This window comes from Bactrocera neohumeralis, unplaced genomic scaffold, assembly GCF_024586455.1.
Source record: "Bactrocera neohumeralis isolate Rockhampton unplaced genomic scaffold, APGP_CSIRO_Bneo_wtdbg2-racon-allhic-juicebox.fasta_v2 cluster11, whole genome shotgun sequence".
Taxonomy (NCBI): Eukaryota; Metazoa; Arthropoda; class Insecta; order Diptera; family Tephritidae; genus Bactrocera; species Bactrocera neohumeralis.
In genome coordinates, this window is record NW_026089624.1 from 25,676,668 (window position 1) to 25,701,566 (window position 24,899).

The window sequence follows — 24,899 nt, forward strand, 5'->3', positions numbered from 1 at the left end:
TAAAGAATGGCATTATTTTTATTATTATAATTCTATTATTTATAATTCCATTTTCTTAAATTTAAAAAAAAAAACACTCGATTTTGAAAAAACATCGATGTTTCTTAAACGATGCATCGAACACCATCGATGTATATATTCGATGCATTGAATCGGAAAAAAAATCGATGTATTTCCGCAATGGACACCCCTACCACATAGTCGTCTGATTTGTATATCACACTTTATGTATTTGCAATTGAGTTTCTCACATTTCCGAATCATGCTACACTGAGCACCCGTATCAAGAAATGCTTTTAATTTCTGACCGTTTAATAATGCGTCAACTTTAAAAAGTTCATCGTTTACACAAAATGTGTTTCGTATTTTAGCTTCGAATTTACACTGAGAATCATACCTTGAATGCACTTTATTACATTTTTCACATCTTTGTTTACGTTGAGGTTTTTGACAATTTTTCGATATGTGTCCAAATTCATCGGAATTTTTTGCTTCAAACTTCTTATCATAATTTTCGGTTTTGTTTACATTCTTATTTTGATATTCTTTTATTTCGACTTTCGTTACACTTCGGTGCAAATTTATTGGCACGTTTCTTTTATATTCGTTTAAGGTTTCTCTCAGTTTTACGAGTAAAAACAAAAATGCAGAAGCAATGACGCTTTGCAGGGTATATTTCAAAAGGATTTTAGCATTGAATTGACTTTTGTTTTTGAACATGCTCTGTTAGAGCATGTGTGCATATGTTAATATGCGATTGATCTTCTACGTGAATGGATGTATGCTCCCTTGCGCTTGAAACAACTTTTGATTTTTGTTTGTATACATATCTATATTTTGACGTAGTTGATCCCAATTTAAAATTTTTACTAATATTTTTACGTGGCTTGTTCCAAATAAACTTATTTATATTCATACAAATTTTTAATTTATTTTGTATTTACGTTGAAATTGCAACGGTATGGCCGCAATTCAAAATACTATAAGGGCAAATAAACATAGTGCACGGTCGGGAATTAAATGGTGTGTGCGCAGTTGCAAAAAATCAAAAAGATACTGGCCCAATTTAAAATTATTTAAATTTCCCGCTGCCGATCTTATTTTCGGTCAAATTTGGCGGGAAAAATGCAGTGTTGCAAATGAAGATTATGACAAAAAACTTTATATTTGTCATTACCACTTCAGCAGCACGTTCATCGGGAAAATTTTTTTTAAAAAATTATGCAATCCCAACATTAAATTTGGATGAAGATCATTTATTTTCTGATGAAGACCTTGTGGAACCAGATATGCCCTGGAAGCGACCACACTGGGATGATGTTATGTCCAATAACTATGAAAAAAATACAGCGATTTATTAAAGAAATTTAGAAAAATCAAAGCAAAGCTGAGAAGTAAGGAACTAACTGTTTTGAAATCTTCTTCTTCTTCTTAATTGGCGTAGAACCGCTTACGCGATTATAGCCGAGTTAACAACAGCGCGCCAGTCGTTTCTTCTTTTCGCTACGTGGCGCCAATTGGATATTCCAAGCGAAGCCAGGTCCTTCTCCACTTGGTCCTTCCAACGGAGTGGAAGTGCTTCCCCCGGCGGGTACTGCGTCGAATACTTTCAGAGCTGGAGTGCTTTCATCCATCCGGACAACATGACCTCGCCAGCGTAGCCGCTGTCTTTTAATTCGCTGAACTATTGCAATGTCGTCGTATATCTCGTACAGCTCATCGTTCCATCGAATGCGATATTCGCCGTGGCTAACGCGCAAAGGACCATAAATCTTTCGCAGAACTTTTCTCTCGAAAACTCGCAACGTCGACTCATCCGTTGTTGACATCGTCCAAGACTCTGCACCATACAGCAGGACGGGAATTATCAGTGACTTATACAGTTTGGTTTTTGTTTGTCGAGAGAGGACTTTGCTTCTCAATTGCCTACTCAGTCCGAAGTAGCACCTGTTGGCAAGAGTTATCCTGCGTTGGATTTCTAGGCTGACATTGTTGGTGGTGTTTACGCTGGTTCCAAGATAGACGAAATTATCTACGACTTCAAAGTTATGCCTGTCAATAGTGACGTGAGAGCCAAGTCGCGAATGCGACGACTGTTTGTTTGATGACAGGAGATATTTCGTCTTGCCCTCGTTAACTGCCAGACCCATTTTCTGTGCTTCCTTGTCCAGCCTGGAGAAAGCAGAACTAACGGCGCGGGTGTTGAGGCCGATGATATCAATATCATCGGCATACGCCAACAGCTGTACACTCTTATAGAAGATGGTACCTTCTCTGTTTAGTTCTGCAGATCGTACTATCGGGTGATTTTTTAAGAGCTTGATAACTTTTTTTAAAAAAAAAACGCATAAAATTTGCAAAATCTCATCGGTTCTTTATTTGAAACGTTAGATTGGTTCATGACATTTACTTTTTGAAGATAATTTCATTTAAATGTTGACCGCGGCTGCGTCTTAGGTGGTCCATTCGGAAAGTCCAATTTTGGGCAACTTTTTCGAGCATTTCGGCCGGAATAGCCCGAATTTCTTCGGAAATGTTGTCTTCCAAAGCTGGAATAGTTGCTGGCTTATTTCTGTAGACTTTAGACTTGACGTAGCCCCACAAAAAATAGTCTAAAGGCGTTAAATCGCATGATCTTGGTGGCCAACTTACGGGTCCATTTCTTGAGATGAATTGTTCTCCGAAGTTTTCCCTCAAAATGGCCATAGAATCGCGAGCTGTGTGGCATGTAGCGCCATCTTGTTGAAACCACATGAGTCAACATTTAAATGAAATTATCTTCAAAAAGTAAATGTCATGAACCAATCTAACGTTTCAAATAAAGAACCGATGAGATTTTGCAAATTTTATGCGTTTTTTTTTTAAAAAAAGTTATCAAGCTCTTAAAAAATCACCCGATATTTTCTCCAGAAGCAGGTTGAAGAAGTCGCACGATAGGGAGTCGCCTTGTCTGAAACCTCGTTTGGTACCGAACGGCTCGGAGAGGTCCTTCCCGATCCTGACGGAGCTTTTGGTGTTGCTCAACGTCAGTTTACACAGCCGTATTAGTTTTGCGGGGATACCAAATTCAGACATCGCGGCATAAAGGCAGCTCCTTTTCGTGCTGTCGAAAGCAGCTTTGAAATCGACGAAGAGGTGGTGTGTGTCGATTCTCCTTTCACGGGTCTTTTCCAAGATTTGGCGCATGGTGAATATCTGGTCGGTTGTTGATTTTCCAGGTCTAAAGCCACACTGATAAGGTCCAATCAGTTTGTTGACGGTGGGCTTTAATCTTTCACACAATACGCTCGATAGAACCTTATATGCGATGTTGAGGAGGCTAATCCCACGGTAGTTGGCGTGGGACCCCATTGTGGGGTCTCGTTTTTTATGGATTGGGCATAGCACACTAAAATTCCAATCGTTGGGCATGCTTTCGTCCGACCATATTTTACAAAGAAGCTGATGCATGCTCCTTATCAGTTCTTCGCCTCCGTGTTTGAATAACTCGGCCGGCAATCCGTCAACCCCTGCCGCTTTGTTGTTCTTCAGGCGGGCAATTGCTATTCCAACTTCTTCATGGTCGGGCAATGGAACGTCTGCTCCATCGTCATCGATTGGGGAATCGGGTTCGCCTTCTCCTGACGTCGTGCGTTCACTGCCATTCAGCAGACTGGAGAAGTGTTCCCTCCATAATTTAAGTATGCTCTGGACATCGGTCACTAGATCACCTTTGGGGGTTCTACAAGAGTTTGCTCCGGTCTTGAAACCTTCTGTAAGCCGCCGCATTTTTTCGTAGAATTTTCGAGCATTACCCCTGTCGGCCTACTTATCAAGCTCTTGAAACTCACGCATTTCAGCCTCTTTCTTTTTCTGTCTGCAAATGCGTCTCGCTTCCCTTTTCAACTATCGGTATCTATCCCATCCCGCACTTGTTGTGGTCGATCGTAACGTTGCGAGGTAGGCAGCCTGTTTTCTCTCCGCTGCGACACGGCACACAAACCAATGGCTTCGGTTGCAGCTCTACGTAAGGAATTTGAAATGCCGTCCCACAGTTCCCTTATACCGAGTTGTTGACGAGTGCTCTCAGAGAGCAGGAGTGCAAGCCGAGTAGAAAATCGTTCCGCTGTCTGTTGTGATTGCAGCTTCTTGACGTCGAACCTTCCCTGTGTTTGTTGACGTGCGTTTTTTGCTGCTCAGAGGCGCGTGCGAATCTTGGCTGCAACAAGATAGTGGTCCGAGTCGATGTTAGGACCTCGGAGCGCACGCACATCTAAAACACTGGAGACGTGTCTTCCGTCTATCGCAACATGATCGATCTGGTTGGTAGTTTTTCGATCCGAAGACAGCCAGGTAGCTTGATGAATCTTCTTATGCTGGAATCTAGTACTACAGATAACCATATTTCGGGCCCCGGCGAAGTCAATCAGCCTCAGCTCATTAGGGGATGTTTCCTCGTGGAGGCCGAATTTACCGACCGTTGTGCCAAAGACACCTTCTTTGCCCACCCTGGCGTTAAAGTCGCCAAGCACGATTTTGACATCGTGGCGGCGGCAACTCTCATAAGCGCGCTCCAAGCGCTCATAGAAGGCATCTTTGGTCACCTCGTCCTTCTCTTCCGTCGGGGCGTGGGCGCAAATCCGCGATATGTTGAAGAACCTCGCTTCGATGCGGATTGTGGCTAGACGTTCATTCACCGGAGTGAATGATATTACTCGGCGACGGAGTCTCTCTCCCACCACGAATCCAACACCAAACTTGCGCTCCTTTATATGTCCACTGTAGTAAGTGTCACAAGGACCTACTCGTTTCTGTCCTTGTCCCGCTCATCGCATTTCTTGGACGGCGGTGATGTCAGCCTTTATTTTTGCGAGGACATAAACCAGCTGGGCAGCGGCACCTTCCCAATTAAGGGTCCTGACATTCCAGGTGCATGCCCTCAAATCGTAGTCCTTATTTCGTTTGCCATGGTCGTCATCAAAAGGGGGGTCTCTCATCCGAGGCTGTCGCTTACTTTTCATTGGCATAGTTTTATTACGTGGCGGGTCCCAAACCCAGCGCACAACCCTATGTAGGGGATGTTTCGCCTTTTCACATTAGCTCGCCTTCGAACGGGTGTTCTTAGGCTACCCAGAGGATACTTGGTCAAAGACCGGAAGTAGTGAGCTGCTTGAGGCATTTGTAAAAGAATCGTTTTTGGCCACTCCCAAGTGAATGGCGATCAGAGAACTTTATTCACTTGCGTGAACTTCAACACATGACTCCATCCTCCAACGCCCCTTTAAGTCAACAAATATTTGTTTGTTTTCCAAGTACTGGAAGGAGACTGATGTCCCAATAAGACCGAGGAATGCACCTGAACTTATCAGGGGACTTCAGAAGAGAATCAACCCTAGCACTTTTCCACTCACGTCGAAAGTATCCCTCCCAGACGCACTTATTATAAATGGCCTCCAAGTATTCCGGAATGAACTTCCACAAGCGTTTACACATCTCTCCGTTCAAACCATCAAAACCTGGTACTGTTTAGACCGAATTAGGCTAAAGGCGTACCCCAACTCCCCGTCATCTAATGGAGGTACCTCTTGTGCTTCAGGTACCTGAACCTGCGACCAAGGAAACACCTAACAGAATCCCCGCACACTCTCCACGACGGTAACAGAGTGTCTCCGACGCGAAGAGAAGTGACATCCTCCTTCTTACGAACCCGACAGATCCGATAGACCTGACCCCAAGGGTCATTCCTATTTCTCTCCTTCTCCTGCAACCTTCACTGCCATTTCTTTATATTCTCTATCCGCGCAACTAAATTCATACCTAAGCTGGGACAGCCTATGAAAACTGCACCGTCACACATAGAAGCATTTAGTCTCAAAAACCGGACAAAGTTATTTAAAGTGATTTTATGAATGAAAATGCATAATTTTATATATATAATAATAATGCAATATATTAAAATAAAACGAGTATGGAAGGGCTGATTTCGGGTGAAAGCGAACATTTTATATTGAATATATTTGAGATAGGGGTAGTATCGACCAGATTTTATCTATTTTTGCTCATCCCACATACTACTAATATGCCACATACTCAAAAACTGGTCCCTGGGTTTCATTAAGGTACCCTATGTACAATCCCCAATCATATGGAGAAAGGTCATACTTTAAGGAATTATTACCGCAAAATTTTATTTCGTTTCATCAATTACATCTTAATTTGTGTGCTGAAGTGAAAGATTCAAATGGAATTTTAAATTGTGTTGCATATATGGGAAGTAGTTGTGATTGTAGTCTGATGTCGCTCATTTTCACACTGTGACGTAGAAATATTAAAAGAATATCACAAACTAAATTTAGTGGAAATCGGTCTATTGGGTCCTGAAATATAGGATTTCACCAAAAAGTGGGCGGTGCCACGCCCATTGTCCAATTTTCACACCGGCTCTGATAGAGAGTATCGCGAATAAGGAGGTGCGTACTGAACGAAGTCTAAGTTCCGACTACTTGTGTGGCAAAATAGCGGGCTGAAGGTCAATAATTTAATAGGTTTATTGTAGTACGGTTACTTAGGTACTAAAAAAACTCAATTTTGAGAAGCATCGCTGAAGTTTGTAATTCTCACTTTTGTCCGGTTTTTGAAGGAAAATGATCCTGTATCCGTCGGGCGCGTTGAGACTTTCGCCTTAATAGCCTGACAGCCCTTATCTTCAAGATTAACTCATGAGTCCACCATTTAATCTTTCTAGGCATATATGTAACTATCATACCTCCTAAGTACCAGACAATAAATCGGGCAGACAGCTGACGTCATTAGATGCCGAGCTGGCCTACCCTTAAATGCACAGTTCCGGCAATTGGGTGCATTCACGCAACCGGCAGCTCTGTGGCTTTCTTGACCACACCTCCGGTAGACATCTGATCAAGCCCTACACTCAGCCACCTTGTGATCAAATCCCATGCACCGGAAGCAGCCAGCGACAAGGCCATCCGATCACACCCGGAAAGAAAACCATTTGATGTAGCACCTACCTGCCTCAAAGAGAGCGGACATCAACCCTCACGGACGACATTGGTGCCACCATCAGGGGCTACCTTCCAGGGACGACAGACCTCTGGGACGCTGGGCTGAAGTTCTGGAGGTTCAGCCGGAGTAGCTCGTCCATAAAATCCTCACTGCCGTATGGCAGTATTGGACAACAACAATTGTTGTGATTTACGTGAGTACCTGCCGGCGACGGCCTTACCTCACGGTACTTTCTTTGAAGCACATAGATCAGTACAATACGTTGATCAGCGCCATATGTTAATGCATTTTGAACGTATTTTTGGTTCCAATTGGATTGGGTGGATAGGATGGCGACAAATGGTCAGGATGGCGAGACAAGTTGAAATCCAGTTGACTGTCTGTCTGTCCGTCCGAACAAGCTGCAACTTAACCCTTCTGCACAAATTGAGATTGTACCCCTCATAAACAATTTGTGGGTCAATATGACCCAATAGCAAAAACACGTCAGTATGGTAAAATTATAATGGCAAAGTCATTTTTTTTATTATTCAAACATAAAATTAACAAATTCAAAATTGTTTTCAATAAGAGTCAGTAAAAAATACATCAATTCTGACAATTTATACACATAACTGCCTTTACACTATGTTGTTTGCATATAAATTTAAAGCATTTATCGCAACGAACTGAATGCTTGTTGGAGTTTTTAGTATGTGGACAATAAAAACACCTTTGTCTCTTACCCAAGAAGTATAAAGGAGAATCTTGAGGCTGCACGACCGTGGATAAACTGGGAGTGTCTGCTGCGACTGCTTCCTGGATGATTTCCACAACTCTTTTTGTAGAAGGACCATAGGGCATTCGCTTTCGGCGTGCAATGTGCGGGGTTACCAAAGATGTGGCCAAGTCTACTAAAAATAATCGCCGCTTAAAGTTTTTAGTCCTGTTCCATTCGGTATTAAGTTCGGTTCATATAACATATGCGTTATATCCCGAAACATCGACCATATTGGAAAAGAGTGCAACTGGCCATCGTTTCGTTTGGCGTTTACATGTGTACGTTGCTATTAATTGGTCCAGCGCATCAACACCTGCTTTAGTCGCATTATAGTGATGTATCATTTCTGGTTTCTTTTTCTGATCATCCCTAGTCTCTGCCGAATGATGAAGAGTACTCATTACAACAACGAATTGTATTTCTTTGGCATGTAGGTCACAACAGTCACATTTTGTGTGAAAAATAATTCCGAATAATGCTCTGGTTTTTTCCTGACGTCAATAGCTTGGAGGGGAAGAAACTTCTTGTTCTTTCTAACTGTTTCTACTACCGTTATTTTACGTCGTAGCAATTCGACAGCCAAATTGTAGGTTGTAAAAAAGTTGTCACACGTGACGGTATGACCTTTCCCCAAATTGCGTGTGAGATTTATAACTACATTTTCACCTAAAGAAAATATTTTTGTATTGTTTGTTTCATGCTTTTTTTCTCATGTTGATAGCTTTTACCTTGGTTCTTTTCTGGCTGAGTTTTTCTGGCCCTTCCTAGATAGACATCCATATTCCATGCGTAGTTGGACTTGGAATCGCAAAGAGCCCATATTTTACTGCCATATTTGGCAGGTTTGGAAGGTATGTACTGTCTAAAACAGCATCTTCCACGAAAAAGTACCAGCTGCTCATCGACGGTCACATTTTCATTTGGATTATACATCAGTTTAAGATTTTTGCTCCATTTGTCCCAAATATTTCTTATTGGAGCTAGCTTATCACGTAACCGTCTGGTTTCCCTATCTTCATGGCTATCAAAACGGAGGCATCGTGAAATTTGCATAAATCGTTCAATATGCATAACAGCGCGGAATATGGGTCTTCCATTTGTTTCATCCCATAAACATCTCAAGCTTTCCCCGTTAGACTTGGAAACACCAGCCATGATCTGCAGCCCAAAGTATGCTTCCAGTTCCATTATATCAATGATCTCCCACTAACTTTCATATAACTGCACGCCCTTGAAGTTGGTCATTTCAACAATAATTTGTTTCAGTTCTAGTGAAATGAATAAATCGAAAGCACCTTTTATGCTAGCAACCAAGGAACGTGCGTGTTGTGAAGGGCCTGGTTTATTTGAAAGAATGCATTCTTGTCGCATTCTGCTGCATTGCATTTGTTGAGGATCTTTATACCAAACAATCGTACCATCTTTTGCAGGAAAACATTCATTATTTCCTTGTGTTTCTCTGCTCAGACTTTCAATGCTATCAAAAGAATCTGTAGATACATCAGACTCATTTATTTCAGATTCATCACATTGAAAATCTCGATCTTCATCAGACGCTTCATCAAGTGACTCGTCATCATCATTGACGATTTCTTCAATTCTTTGACGTGATAAAATCTATACAAATATGAATACATACCTACATATAATAAAAGAATCGCAATATTATAAAAAAGTTAAATTATTACCTGGTTTCTTCGCTGCATTTTAATTGCGCAGATTTTTACATTCCAATATCACTGAGCAAAAAAAATGTCTACCCGAGCGTCTTCACAGTTGAAATAAATCACACAACTCACAACATTTTCATAAGCTTGGACGTATGTTTGTTAAGATATAATTCAAAACTGGATTTGATTGACGGATTTGAATGTACAGGCTTCGAGAGAACAAATAAAATTGGTAAGCAGGTATGCGTTTTTATGCTGAAATCAATGTTCTCTAATTGAAAATGCTTTTCTAATTTTGGGGTTAGTGTAGAGAAGCCTTATTTTAATTTTGAAGGGAAAAACATTTATGTTTTATTTCCCACATTTGATTAAGTCGTTACGGAATAAATTGCTGAAGTGTGACCAAAAAACGCCCGATGGCATTGTAAGTTTTAAAGTCATACAAGAGTTGTGGGAACGAGAGGAAAACTGCAATACCAAGATGTGCCCACAGTTGACTAGACAACACATATTTCCAAACTCATTTGAAAAAATGCGAGTTAAATTTGCAACGCAAGTGTTTAGCAAAACAGTTGAAGCTGCTATTAAAACTATTTGCGATACATAGGGTTTCAAGCAAAGTCCACAAGCGGTAGCTTTACCAACGCCTGAATTTATTTCAAAAATTGACACAATTTTTTACTGCACGAATAGTGGATCATTATACTCAGATAATTGTTATCGGTCTGCTATTCAACTCAACAAAGAACCACATAAATTTATTCAATTATTCTTATGCTACTTAGAGGGGGTTAAATTTGTCGTCGAAAAAAAGAGTATATTTTTTAGATGGAATGAAATTATCATTAAAATCTGCTCTTCTAATCGTCGAAGAAGTATTAAAAGAAATTCAGACAAATTTTCCATTATATCAAAATCTTTAAACCAAGACAAATTAGAAAATATATTTGCTGTATTAAAACAAAAAGGCGGTAATAATACTCGTACCAACCCCTCTGTAGCTGAGTTGAATAATATTTTAGCCAGGTTATTGGCTTTCAAAATTATAAAAAATAGTTCATTTAGCAACTGTGGAGAGACGCGGGATTCAATGGATCAGGTAATTACCAGCGTTTCTAACAATGAACCGGAGTTGCTTGTAAATGAGGAAGAAGATAACAGCCTGCTATATGATTTCGATTTTAACGACCAATTGCATGAGAATTACCTTTTGGAAGACTCATTTTGTAACCAGTCAGATATTAGTTTAGAGCTGGTACTCGTATCAATTAGATATTTTATTGGATATGTGGCATACAAAATCTTTCCAAGGTTAAAATGGGAAAAATGTTGCGAGGAATTAAGGAAAAAAGATGAAGTTTTAACTGCTCCTTGTGAACTGTTCATTTTTCACAAAAACTATCAATCACTTACAGATTTCGGTAATCTCGTTACTCCATCGGAAGCCCTTAGCTAGTGTAAAACATGTCATAATTTTTCAACAAATTTTTTAATTAGAGCCTGAGAAATTAGGCATAAAAGCTTTCATGTTAGAGTCATGCAAAAATTCTACTCCCGAATGGTTCAGTGGGGAGTGCTGTAACCATAGACTAGAAATTTTAGATTTTATGTTATTAATACTTTTAAGACAACACTGCATTTGGGCTGTGCAAAAAGGAAGTTCGAAACAAAGAAAATTAAAAATTATTGCTGGTCAATAGATGTTAATATTTTATTTTTTATTTAAAATTGAAACAATTAATTAATTTATATAAAATTTATAATAAACTATATGTTTGTTTTCGTTTTTGTCCCAATGACTAAAAAATTATGATTATAACTATTAATACATATTTATGTATAAATTTATCACATACATATGTTCGTTTATTTATATTCCCTCATATCCATCATTTTTATGATTTTTTTTTTGTTTTACGTGTAAAAATGTGAAAACTCTACATTCAGTATTTAAGTGATTTAAAAATATGAAGTAGCAAGAAAATTTGAATTTTTTGCTAAGCAACGAAGAACCAAATCATCTCCACACATACAAGGGCAACATATCACACATATTGTCGTTTGTTTTTCTATCTACAAAATCAATGCTGTGTTCGACTTCGCGGCATCGCTCTATGCTTTTTTCATTTTAATTTTTATTTTATTTGACTGCCAAAATTGTGGGAAACGAAGCAAGGAAACGAGGAGTCATTCGGCTACAGTTATGGCTTCTGTACATTGAATTTTCTGTAAAGTTAACAGCGAAATGAGCAATTTTTTTGTGAACTTAACAGCAAACTAACGGGTTGTACCAGTATGAGCCGCCATACAACGTGTACGTTGTACGAGATGCGCATTCTATATTACTTCATATTCTCTGTTACTAGTACCTACCTAAAGAGTATCGTATTATTTGATTTTATAACTTCACAGTGAAATAATGTATCTCGAAACTATGAGATTTCCGTCATTTCTTCAAGGAGTAATTATTGTTTTAGATAATATTTTCTATCGATTGGCCTAGGTTTCGATTGAACTGTACACCAAAAAAATACATTTCATGTACTTTAGCCTCTCAGTGGACTCCACGCCTGACCTATCACATACGGATCTACCGGAGAAGAGACGTCAAACTACTCAGTTATCTAGAGGGTTGCAAAATAGATATTGCAAAGTGCAGAGGACAATCATATGACAATGCTGCTAATATGTCAGGACGATACAAAGGGATGCAGCAAAAAATTTTAGAGCATAAAAAATACGCCGTATTTATACCATGCGCTGCACATACTCTAAACTTGATTGCAGTAAATTTTTTTTCAATTGCGCAGTTGTTATACAATTTTTTTTTCGTCTTCTACTCATCGTTGGGCAGTTTTAGCCTCTTCAGACCCGAGCATGGTCTAAACATGGTTTTAATGTTTTTTTTTGGTTTTTTGTAGTTATGGAGATATAAAAAAACACATGCTTTGAAAGATATAAAAATTTTTATTTGTAAGTATGGAAAAAATCGGTTCCACATATGTGTACTTCAGGTCTCACTTATGTTATTTCGAGTTGAGATTTTTCATGGTGTGATAATCTTCAAAACAATTATTTTTTAGAATACATAGGTAGATATTACATTTTACACAAATGGTGTGGCAGCGTGAAGAGCACTTCGGATGACGACAGTTTGAGGCGAAGTTATTGTCTACGAATCTCGGCTGATGACCAACATTGTCCAGTCTGGTTTCGGTTTGTGGCTGTGGGATAATCTGGCGGCGTTTCTTTGCAGGAGGCTTATCATCATAGTCGAATTCGTCGTCTGTAACATTCAAATGGGATCTTTTAGAGGCACTGGTGCTGGAACGAGAAGTGGAGAAGTCCGCCTGCATAGTTCATCAACGCTTTGGCCAGATTAAGTCTGTATGGGAGTAGTTCTAATTTGTCCTTGCTTTGGATGTCTTCTTCAGCACAGCAACGCATATACATAATCCAACAATTGACGGCAATTAGGTCAAGGAAATGACAGAAAATTCTAACCGTGCATTTATTTGTTCGAATACTACACCGATAGTAAGCAATTAGCCTATCGCATAAGTCAATCCCACCCATACAGGTGTTGTAATTTCTGATAGCTGCTGGCCGATCTACGTCAATTTTTCGCTTTTGTTTTTTACACCGATGTTTACAGGTATCTGCCGGAGTACATCCTGTGCATGTCGACAGCATTGTTACAGGCCTTGTATCCATCCATTTGACAACACATACTCGTTCGTCACTTCTTACTTTTTCATCCCAATGTCCTCTTTGCAGAACCTTATCAGCCTTCAGTTTCTTTGTTACTGGTCCAATGCGATTTATCATCACAGTCCCAGTCAGAAAAATGCCATTATTTTTTTGTAGCAAAAGCTCGGCCAGTTTTAGACTAGTAAAAAACCTGTCGGTGTACAGGACACAGCTGTTTACAATTGTGCGACAATGTTTTTCTACCATGCCTGCTCCTAGTCCAAGACTTTTCACAATCTCTTGGGGTAGAGTATTTTTGCCAACATAAATCTCAAAATCCAACACCAGCCCATCTCGGGCCGCCAGTACAAAGTTCTTAAGACCAAGAGGATTTGGCTTAGAAGACACATATTGGCGAAATTCACATCGTCATGAAAATGGAATCATATGTTCGTCTATGGACATATGCTTAGACCGTGACAACTCATGGCATCTCTTCAAAATGGGGTCTATTAGTGGTCTTATTTTCCATAGTTTGTCACCAGCATTTGGCTTATTTAGATCTACAATGTGTAGATAATTTCGAAGCTCAAAAAATCTGTCTCGGTTCATTGTATCCGCAATAATAGGCACACGTAACTCTCTATTCCAATAAAGCTTACCTTGAGGATATTTGAGGTTGCCCATCATCAAGTGCACGCCTGCAAATTTAATCATTTCAATAGCGTTCGTGTTCAACGATTTTAAATCCCGCTTTTGTGCCGAATATAGGTTGCTCTGCTCTGCTACTAACTCCCAGAATTCTACGCCCAGATACTCAAAAAAGCAGTACAATATATTCATGTCTGAAGTACCCTCCGAAACAAGTACATCCTCCGAAATGTCTGGCCCACGAGGAGTCATTCCAGTAGTGCGCCACAACGCTGAACGCAGTGTATTCTGCGATTCCTCTCCTGAATTCGTCTCGTTCTGTACCAGTTCCACACTTGCATCTTCGCCATCCATTTCCATGATATCTGCACCCTCTTCGCCACCCATTTCCATGATAACTGCACCTTCTTCGCTGTCCGTTTCCACTAAATCTGGTGGTAGGTACTCATCATCGCTATCTCCAGAGAAGTCCAAGTCGCTATCATTCAATAAAGCCTCAATTTCTCGGTCGTCCATGTTGAAACTGAAAATCGGTCATATATTACACAAAACTAATGTTTAGTCCTGAGGTACACATATGTGCAACACAGAAAATAAGGAAAAGTTACGCGGGTAGAATTAAGTAAAATATAAAACCCACCTTTTTACACGATAATCCAACACTTCAACTGTAGTATCCACTTTGCATTACCAAAAAAAAGTGAACGATTGATTCTTTATTGATTTTCAAAGTTACTGACTAGGCGTCTCTTGCAAAAATTCTCAACTGTCATATTCAAATTAGATAAATAGTGATAAATAGTGGAAACTTTGATAGCTTTAGAAGAATTTGTAGTACAAACCTTTACCATAAGATGTCAGCCGTATTAGTTTTGCGGGGATACCAAATTCAGACATCGCGGCATAAAGGCAGCTCCTTTTCGTGCTGTCGAAAGCAGCTTTGAAATCGACGAAGAGGTGGTGTGTGTCGATTCTCCTTTCACGGGTCTTTTCCAAGACTTGGAGCATGGTGAATATCTGGTCGGTTGTTGATTTTCCAGGTCTAAAGCCACACTGATAAGGTCCAATCAGTTTGTTGACGGTGGGCTTTAATCTTTCACACAATACGCTCGATAGAACCTTATATGCGATGTTGAGGAGGCTAATCCCACGGTATTTGGCGCAGATTGTGGGGTCCCCCTTTTTATGGATTGGGCATAGCACACTTAAATTCCAATCGTTGGGCATGCTTTCGTCCGACCATATTTTACAAAGAAGCTGATGCATGCTCCCTAGTAGTTCTTCGCCGCCGTGTTTGAATAGCTCGCCCGGCAGTCCGTCGGCCCCTGCCGCTTTGTTGTTCTTGAGGCGGGCAATTGCTATTCGAACTTCTTCATGGTCGGGTAATGGAACGTCTGCTCCTTCGTCATCGATTGGGGAATCGGGTTCTCCTTCTCCTGGTGTTGTGCGTTCACTGCCATTCAACAGGCTGGAGAAGTATTCCATCCATAATTTAACTATCCTCAGTCCTGTCAGTCACTGGAGGATGCAATGGACTCCCTGTCACTGAACATTCTTCTTCATTATTGTTATTTTCAGCATAGTTATTAATTTTGTTTTTACAAATATCTATTTGATCGGTTGAAAAATTATTTGTTATAAACCTTGCAAGGAATGTTGCAATCATTAATTCGTTTTTCATTACATTCTGGAAAGGATTGTTAATTGAATCAAGCAAGTTTTTCATTAAAAAATCCAGTTCATCATGTTCCTCACATTCAGTGTGAAGTATATTCTGCAACATACGTACCAATAGAGTGACCATAGATATGGAGGCTAAACCAGAGAACATAAAACATGTTTTATGTTCTCTGGCTAAACCAAGTGAAAGCTCTAGCGAAGCTTCATAAAAGGGTTGCAAAATTGAAACCAGTTTGCTTATACGTTTCCACTCATATCCAGTCGGAACGTCTGTCGAGTTTTTCTCTGTCGCATATAAAACTAATGCGCTCTTTTGCTCTAACAGTCTCTCTAACATTAGATACATACTGTTCCAACTTGTGTTTTGGAACGCTACACATTTCTTGATACTGATTAAGATGTCGATAAGCTTGTTCACTTCTTTTAAAGTGTCCGACGATCTTACGACACTTTTTAATAATGTGGTCAATTTCTTCGTTTTTTAGCGCGCAATCATGCAAAACAAGTTGTAGAGTATGCGCTACACAACCAAACCATTTCAAATCACCTATGCAGCAGACATATTACGCGCATTATCTGTTACAACCAGATGCACTTTATTTCCTATTTTGAAATTATTTATCGTTTCAGCCAGCTTTTCAGCTATGTAGTTTCTAGTATGGTCGTCTTCTAAGACTTTGGCGCCTAGTATAACTTTTATACGTTCAGGTCCATAAATCATATGTGCAGTCAGGCTCAACAACGAACAGCTTTTAGAAGAATTGGTCCAAATATCTGTGGTTATGCTGATCCATTTCGCTTTTTCTAAGAGAGCAACAACCTTTTTTAAAACTTTTTCGAAAGTGTCCGGCATCAGTGATATTCTGAAAAAGTTTTCACTTTCAAGTTGGAATTTCGCCGGCATAGTTGGAATCCAAAATTAAGCCTTTGAAATGCTGCACCATCCACTATGCTATAGGGAAGCATATCAACAATAATGAGATCCATTATAGTATTATCTATTTGAAGTGCCAACGGGTGATCATATGGCCACAAATTTGTGCGTTCGATTGCTTCTGGCATGGTAATTTGAAATTTGTCGCTAATAATATTAATTTCGCTTTCGTTTGCCTTTCTTTTCTGTGGAATGCTTAAACTGGCTATCTCCGTCGACTTTATAAATATATTCCACTTTTCCGGGTGCATTTTCTTCAAATGATTTTTAATATTATTTGTTGTTTGCCTTTTTTTATCCTCGTGCCCAAGCGACAATTCTTTTTTGCAAACATTGCAGATGGCAGTTTTTTTCTTGCGAACAAAATGATCTCAAATCTTAGACATCTTAATCTAAATGCTTAAAGAAAAATAGAAGTATTATAAGTAAATGGTTTTTATTTTAACACCTTACCAACGCGTTTGTTTGTTCCAATCTGCGAACAGCTGATACAGTAGACGCTCGGAAATTAGAACCACATTTCAGAAATTAATTAAAAACTCAGTTTTTGGTTTGTTTTTGGTTTCTTTAATACCGATATAACAATATCGTTACGGTAGTTCTAATTTCCGAAATGTTCTGTTTGGATCAATTTTTAAAAGTTTGATTTACTTGGAGAAATTCATTGCATTTTTAATTTAACGGTTTTTTTTTAAATAATAAAACTAAGAGTTAAGCCACTTCCAAAAACTATATAAAAACATTTTTTTTATTTCTTTTCTTATTTTTTTTTTAAAACATAACAATTCAGTTCATTACATAACAATTATTAAAAAAAAAACAACTAAAAATTTCAGAAATTAATTAAAAACTCAGGATAAGGGCTCAGTTCAAAATTAATTTTTGTTTGACATATAATCAGTAATATTTGTTTGTTTATTTGGTTTCTTTAATACCGATATAACAATATCGTTACGGAGGGCCAAAAGATTGGTCATGTGCTTACTGGAAGACAATTCACTCTTGTTGCACCAATTTATTAAATTGTTAACGCTTTCAATAGCTATAACATTTGAAATAACTGGTGTGTCATCAACAACATCGTCTTCACTGCTATCAGAAAACTCATCATCGCTACTTAGGTCATCACCAGTTCGGTCTTCAAACTCATCTTCATTCCATTTCTCGATGTCAGCAATACACATGAAACTGTTTGGATCAATTTCTGCTAAAAGAGTTTGATTTACTTGGAGAGATTCATTGCAGTCCTCATTTTTGTTAAGCAACTCTGCTAGTGGCACATCATCATCGCTGTCGTATTGGTCAGAGTCCCAATTTAGCAACTTTGACCAAGAATTCCTCTTCACTTTTGGAGTTATCTCATCCCAAGCTTGTTTCAGAAATATTATTGCCTTTCGGATGGAATGGGATTTCAACAGACTATTCAGTGCACCACCTTCAGCTATTATTTATTTATTTATTTAGTAAAGTCTATGAACAATGATTCTTACAGACTAATGAAAAACTAGGATGCATATTAGAATTCTAAAATAATAAAATTACAATAAAAAGAGTAGATAACTTAAACTAAAAAACAGAATTGAGGGTATTAATGAAGGATACCCTAGAGTGAGAAAAGTCAAGTAGAACTTTCTCGGAGATCGAGTTAAACTCCCGCATAGCCCTCTTGAGGGGAGCATATTCAGCAAAATTAGTACTTTCCTTTTTGTAATAAAATGGCGAAATGGATCTGAGACAATGCTGGGGAGTATTGAAGTTGAGTTTCCCTAATAAGTAGGGACAGTCAATTTCCCCGTTAATTACATTGTAGACAAATGAAAGTGAGAGAAGGGACCTTCGATTTTCCAGCGATTTAAGATGTAAAAGCAATAAACGCGATGTATACGATGGTATTGGGTCAACAAACTTTAAGGAGCGGAGAGCATATTTAAGAAAGATCTTTTGAACACGCTCGATCCTGTTAATTGACGATATGCAATATGGTCTCCAAATAAACACTGCATACTCCAAGATGGAACGCACAAAACATGTGTACAGTAATTTTAATGTGTAAGGGTCGGAAAAATTTGTAGAATTTCGACGGACAAAGCCAAGTACAGAAAAAGATTTTGAAGTGATATAGTTGATGTGATTACTGAAAGAAAATCTGTTGTCAAAGATTACCCCAAGATCTTTGATTTCAGTAACGCATTTTAGGACGCAATTAGAAATACTGTAGCTAGAAGATAATATGTTGCGTCCCCTACCATAGGAGATCTGTGAGCATTTATCTACATTCAGAAAAAGTTTCGATTTCAGGCACCAATTATGAAAAGTATCAATATCACATTGAAGTTTGAGTACATCTTGTGTGTTATTGATTAATGCAAAAAATTTTAAGTCATCTGCATATAACAGAAAGTTGGCGAAAGAGAAGCAACAGGAGATGTCATTGATAAACAGCACAAAGAGAAGTGGACCCAAGACGCTTCCTTGTGGGACTCCCGAAGACGCAGTGAATGAATCAGATGACACTCCATCAACAGTGACTACGCATCGTCTGTTTTGCAAATATGATTTAATCCACATCAAGAAGGCCGAGTGAAATCCTAGTGATGATAATTTTTTAATTAGAATATTATGTGATACCTTATCAAAGGCTTTAGAGAAATCTGTGTAGACACAATCTACTTGAAATCCAGCGGAGAATGCAGACATACAATAATCACTAAAAACTGCTAAGTTTGACACAGTGGAGCGCCCAGGGACAAACCCATGCTGATTGACATTAATTATTGATTTTACTGCAAAATATAATTTATTTTTAACAGAACACTCAAAAATTTTCGAAATAGTAGAGAGTTTAGAAATAGGCCTGTAATTGCAGACATCATCCTTTCTACCACCTTTATGAATAGGGGTAATGCATGTCAATTTCCAGTCAGAAATGAAATCCCCGGTGGCGAGAGACTTATTGAAGATAAGCATGAGAGGATATAATAAGGCAGTGCAATTTTTTATAAATACGGGCGGAAGCCCGTCCAAATCCAATTTGGAGGAGGACTTAATGTCACAAATAGCCTTAGCAATATCGTCCTGTGAAAGACACAGTGAGCCAAAATTTATGGATGGGAAGTTATCAGCTGAAAAAGTGGAACTAGTACCAGGATCATCTTGGACATAGTTCGATTTGAAAAATTCAGCGAACAAATTGGAGATTTCGACCGGAGTGCATGCCGACTTATCACCCCAGCGTAAAGCAGAGGGAATGGCCGAACACGCTCTTTTAGATTTTACAAAGTTCCAAAAGAACTTAGGGTTTGACTTAATTGTAGACTCCGTATTATTAATAAACCTTTTATAGAGGAACTTATCCAATTCATTAAACAGTTTTGTGTAGTGCTGATATTGAACAAAGGAAACATGAGATTTAGTTGAAGAGAATTTTCTAAAATATTTATTTCTAAGATTTTTTAGACGTTTAAGGTCCTTAGTGCACCAAGGCAACTTATATGGTTGTATGTGTTTGAGCGGGATATTATAATGACAGAATTCCTGGATTGATTTCTTAAAAATGGAGAAACTATTAGCTGTATCAAGTCCCGATAGTAAATCATCCCATTTTATTTCAAAGAGCTGATTGTTGAGCCGTTCAAAGTCGCAAAATGCAAAATTAAAACCAAGCCCATCAATTGGTTTGACAGGGGCGAAAAGATAAGTATCCACCTCAAACGCTAGCGGTGAATGATGGATGGTGGCTGGAGTAATTGGAGAGAATCCATCAAGAATCCTAAATTTTAAATTATCACTAAGAAAGACTAGGTCAAGAAATCGATCGAGACTATTTGAATATGAGTTGATTTGAATCAGATTGAGACCAAGCAAGCTATCAATGAGAAATAACTCCTGAGAAGACGAAAAATTTGAAGGAATAAGAGCAGGACTATAGGAACAACCAGACCAGACGATATTGCTTAGATTAAAGTCACCCAAAACACAAATATTATTCTCTTTCACCTTGTTTAATACCAGCGAGGAAATATTATTTGCGTGCAACTTGTACAACTCTAGCGGACTATTAGGAGGGATGTATGAGACTGCAATGAACAGAGCATCATCGACACAGATACATAGTTGGTCCAGGATAGAATCTTCATTCTCAAGCATAATTAAGCGAGGACGATATTTGCGATGAACTGCTAAGAGAACTCCACCCCCTCTTAGACAGCCAGTTTTTTCGTGATCTCTGTCCTTGCGGAAGACATAATAGAGATTTGAGTCAAAGTATTCGCTATCGAAATAACTAGAATTCAGCCAAGTCTCAACAATAACGATAATATCGAAATCCAAACGTGACGAAAAATTGCGAATAATATTTGATTTACACCTAATACCCGATAAATTTTGGTAGTAGACCTTAAGACAGGAGCAAGTTGAGGAAGGTGCAGAAAACGTATGAGTAGAATTGCGATTAACAGCCGCGTCAACTAATCTGCAGCGCTGTTTTCCCCTCGCTTTAGAAAAAACTTAAAGGGACGCAGCTTAATGCCAGAAGGCCACACTGAAGAGGAGAAAACAGCATTAAAAAAAGATGGGGACACACCTAGCTTAAAGTTTATCCTCTTAAGAGTATTAACATCGGTATCTTTCTTAATTAATTTATAACATAGAAGATGCTCTCTATCAACATTAGCATGTTTAACAACAAAAGATATAATATCTTCCTCCGTGACTGAGTTCTTAAAAGCAGATAAGTGAATCCATTTCTTGGGTATGACGACATCGAGATCAACATTGGCATTAACACCAACAACAGTTGAAGTGGCTGGGGACTTTTTGTTCTTAGTACTCACTTTTAACTTCAAATTTCTGTTAGCAGGAATTGAAGTAGAAGAGTTGTTTACAGAATCAACGGCGACAGAGTGAGCAGCATTGACAGCGACAGATTGGCGAGCTGGTTTAGCAGCAGCTGTTGGATTGTTATTGGCTTTCGAGTGAGTGTTGATGTTCCTACCAACAGCATCAGCATATGTATTGACATTATTATTAACAGCAGCAATAGAGCGAGCGGAACAAGCAGCAGACGGAGCAGCCGAGAGTGCTTTCGAATTAGCGGGAGCAAGATAATCCATACTCACACAATCAGTGGGAGCAGAAACAACAACTTTCGGCGACGGAGCATTTGTACTCGCAATAGTCGTAGAAGTAGAGATAGAGTTTGCAGTAGTTGAAGCTGCAGAGAGTACCTTCAGTGTAGCGGGAGCGAGATAGTTCTCACACACGTTATCAGCAGGAACAGCGGTGTTAGACGGAGCAGCGATTGTGGAGTCACTGGTAACAACAGCAGTCGCAGCAGTGAGAGTGGGGTTGGCAGCAGAGAAATTGACATTGTCGGACAATTTCTTATGCACAGTGCAGATCTCTGATTTGAGTTCGTTAAGCATAGCGGTTAACGATTTACGATCATCACATAATTGCTGTATTAACGCGAGCGCCTTCGTTTGTTCACTTCTCAGTGAACTTACTTCCCGTAAAGAGAATTAAGCACTACATTTTCTTTGTTATGCTCCAACAAAGGTTCAGCTATTTCACTATTCGAGTGTTCAGAATTTTGTTGTTGCGAACTTAAATTAAAAGTGCATTGAACTTCGCGCACTGATGGCGACGCAGGCGGCGAGCGAATGGAATTTCTCCGAACTACCGCGCAGCAATAAAAGGCTTTTTAGCAATCTAATCAGCTACATCAGTGATAGATTCACGCACGACAAGTGAAATATTTGATTGCATTTATGGCAACCAATCTTGGGCTGAGCACGGTCAACTCTATGCCCGCAAACACACGGCATTAATAGCGATAAAATAAAAAAACGCGGAGCAGAAAAAAATACGTCAGTACACGGCGACGACTCACTGCAATTTCAGCAAGTAACTTACTTCTGTAAACAAGTTTTGTTAACTTTATGGGATTTTGATCCATTGGTTGCACAGCTGCTGTCACATTTGGCGGCAAGAAATATGAAACTATGTTGCCATCTTTGGCTCAGTCGGTGCATGCGCGGAGCAGTTATCGATAAGCAAAAAGAGCCTTCGGAGGCAAGTTATATGTAAACAAAAAAATATTTTAAAATTAAAGAAATTAAAAGCAAAATTATTTCTTACTTCATTAATAAATATCTTTGAAACCAATTTCGAGACGTCATCCAAGCATTTTTGGAAAAGTTTGTAATGAAGATCCTTTTTTAGCTTTTCAATAACTAAGGGATTTTGCACAATAGCTAATTTGTGAGACCCATCAGCATTTGCGCGGAGCAACGATAAGCAAAAGAGCCTAAAAGTTATTTTTTTGAGAAAACTGGATGACCTTCTTTTAAAATTAAAGAAATTAAAAGCAAAAATTTAAATATCTTGTGAAACCAATCGTGAAAGATTCGAGACGTCATCCAAGCATTTTTGGAAAAGTTGTAATGAAGTGGATTTTTAAAACCTTTTTCCTGGGATTTTTAGCTTTTCCAAGGGCAGAGACCCATCAGCATTTGAACATAAAAATTGAAATTTTATCTGGTAGGAGACATATGTTTTATCTGGTAGGAAACGATAAAATAATCCGGTTTCGTCCACATTATATAATTGCGACTCTATTAACCCCATCTCAGTGACTTTTGCACGGAATCTGTGAATAAATGGAGTGATGGAGGCAATATCACTAGAAAGAATCTCGCCACCAATTTTTAAAAACGGATGCCGTGTCGCTTTTTAAATTTAGTAAACCATCCATCGCTTGCTCGGAATGCATTTTTATTTTTATCGGGGTATTCTTCACCAAAAATTTGTTTAGCTTTTTCCTTTAATATTGTTGCTGTCAATGTACACTTCCTTTCGCGTTGTTTTAAAAACCACTCATAAAGACGACTTTCCATTTTCGGATATTCGGCACTATGCACAGTTTTATTTGATGCTTCCTGATAAGTGTTGGAAACAGCATTTAATATAGATGACCTATTTGACTTGATATAGCTGATAGCAGATTTGCTCACGTTGAAATCTAGCGCTAGACGATTCCCTTGAACACCTTTGTCCAGCTTTTCTAATATCTTTACTTTGGTTTCCAAAGATAAAGTGTTTTTTACGTTTATTTGACATTTTTGGTAAGTTATTTTTAGTTTTCGGTAGAGTCTCGCAAAATATGTCCACGCGTATCAAATTTCACTTACGAATGACAAAAACACCAAAAATATGGCAAAACAAAAACTAAAATATAACTTGGGGATTCCCCTTTCTATTTTACATTTGTTCAGTAATATAAAAACCAAGAATGGGAATTCCCCTGTGTTAAAAATGAAAAAAAAATCTCAGAAATTAGGAAAATAAGGCAAAACAAAAACTAAAATATAACTTGGGGATTCCCCTTTCTATTTTACATTTGTTCAATAAAATAAAAATCAAGAATGGGAATTCCCTTGTGTTAAAAATGAAAAAAAAGCTCTCAGAAATTAGAACCTCAAGTTCTAATTTCAGAGCGGTCAATGCAAACAAAAAATGGTTGTGTTTAAAATAAAAAAAATGCTCAGAAATTAGAACTTCAAGTTCTAAATTCAGAGCGTCCAATGCATTAAAAACTCTGGTTCTAATTTCTGGATGTTCTAATTTCTGAGAGTTCTAATTTGTGAGCGTCTACTGTATTGACAAGAATGTTGCGTTGTGCAACTGTCACAGCAAAAGACATAAAATGTTCTCTACGTAAAGCAATAAAGGTCGCCAAAAAGTATGCTATTTTTTTTATTAATAAACACTTGGTTTTAAAAAGTAATATTCGGCTAAAAATTCGGTTTTTTTGGCCGAAGCCGAATGCACAGCCGAATGCATTTTCGAAGCCGAATGTTCGGCAAACCGAAGCCGAACCTTCGGTCGGGCTCTAATAATGAATCATCATTTTTAAGTTTTTCTTTAAGATTTTTTCTATAAATTTTCATTCTTTTCGCATTTTTTAAACGTTCTATTTGTGTTAAGTTTTCACTGAATTGTATTTTTTTGCGATATTTTCGAATACGCTCTGCACCCGTTTTCATTTTTTCAACTGTTACGTTGAAAACTATTAAATATTATTATTTATTATACTGTAAAGAGACAATATTGTGTGTATTATTAAATATTATACTGTAAACAAACAATTATCTGTGGTACCAATATGCCGATAATCTAAAGTGACACTGAAAGATAATTGCAAAGGATTCAAACGAAACCAAAGGCGAGACAACTTGAAATTTACCGTTTAAAAAATAATCGCTAATCGGTACGATTATAGTAGGCTAAGAATAGTAAGCGAAGAATAGATTTAAGAAGCGAAGTGATAAGAAAACAGAATAAAAATTGCAAAGGTTTCTATTGTAATTTTTGTGAGAACTCAAATCGTTACGCACGCCACAGAAATGAATATGCTGTAATTTTTTGGTTTTTAATTGTAGAATAAAATTTTTTTTCTTAAAAGCAGGATATTTATTTAAATTAAAATTATTGATTTTCCGTTACGCACGCT

At 38.3% G+C, this 24,899-nt stretch overlaps 1 protein-coding gene across 1 annotated transcript; it reads right to left on the bottom strand.

Moving 5' to 3' along the window:
* Positions 1-7,942: 7,942 nt before the first annotated feature.
* Positions 7,943-10,223, bottom strand: LOC126766173 (piggyBac transposable element-derived protein 4-like). The gene is made up of 2 exons (XM_050484065.1): positions 8,491-10,223; positions 7,943-8,428 (listed from the first exon to the last, which is right to left on the bottom strand). Exons 1-2 carry the CDS (start codon positions 8,948-8,950, stop codon positions 8,163-8,165), a joined length of 726 nt encoding a protein of 241 aa, XP_050340022.1. The 5' UTR covers positions 8,951-10,223; the 3' UTR covers positions 7,943-8,162.
* Between the last annotated feature and the right edge of the window lie 14,676 nt (positions 10,224-24,899).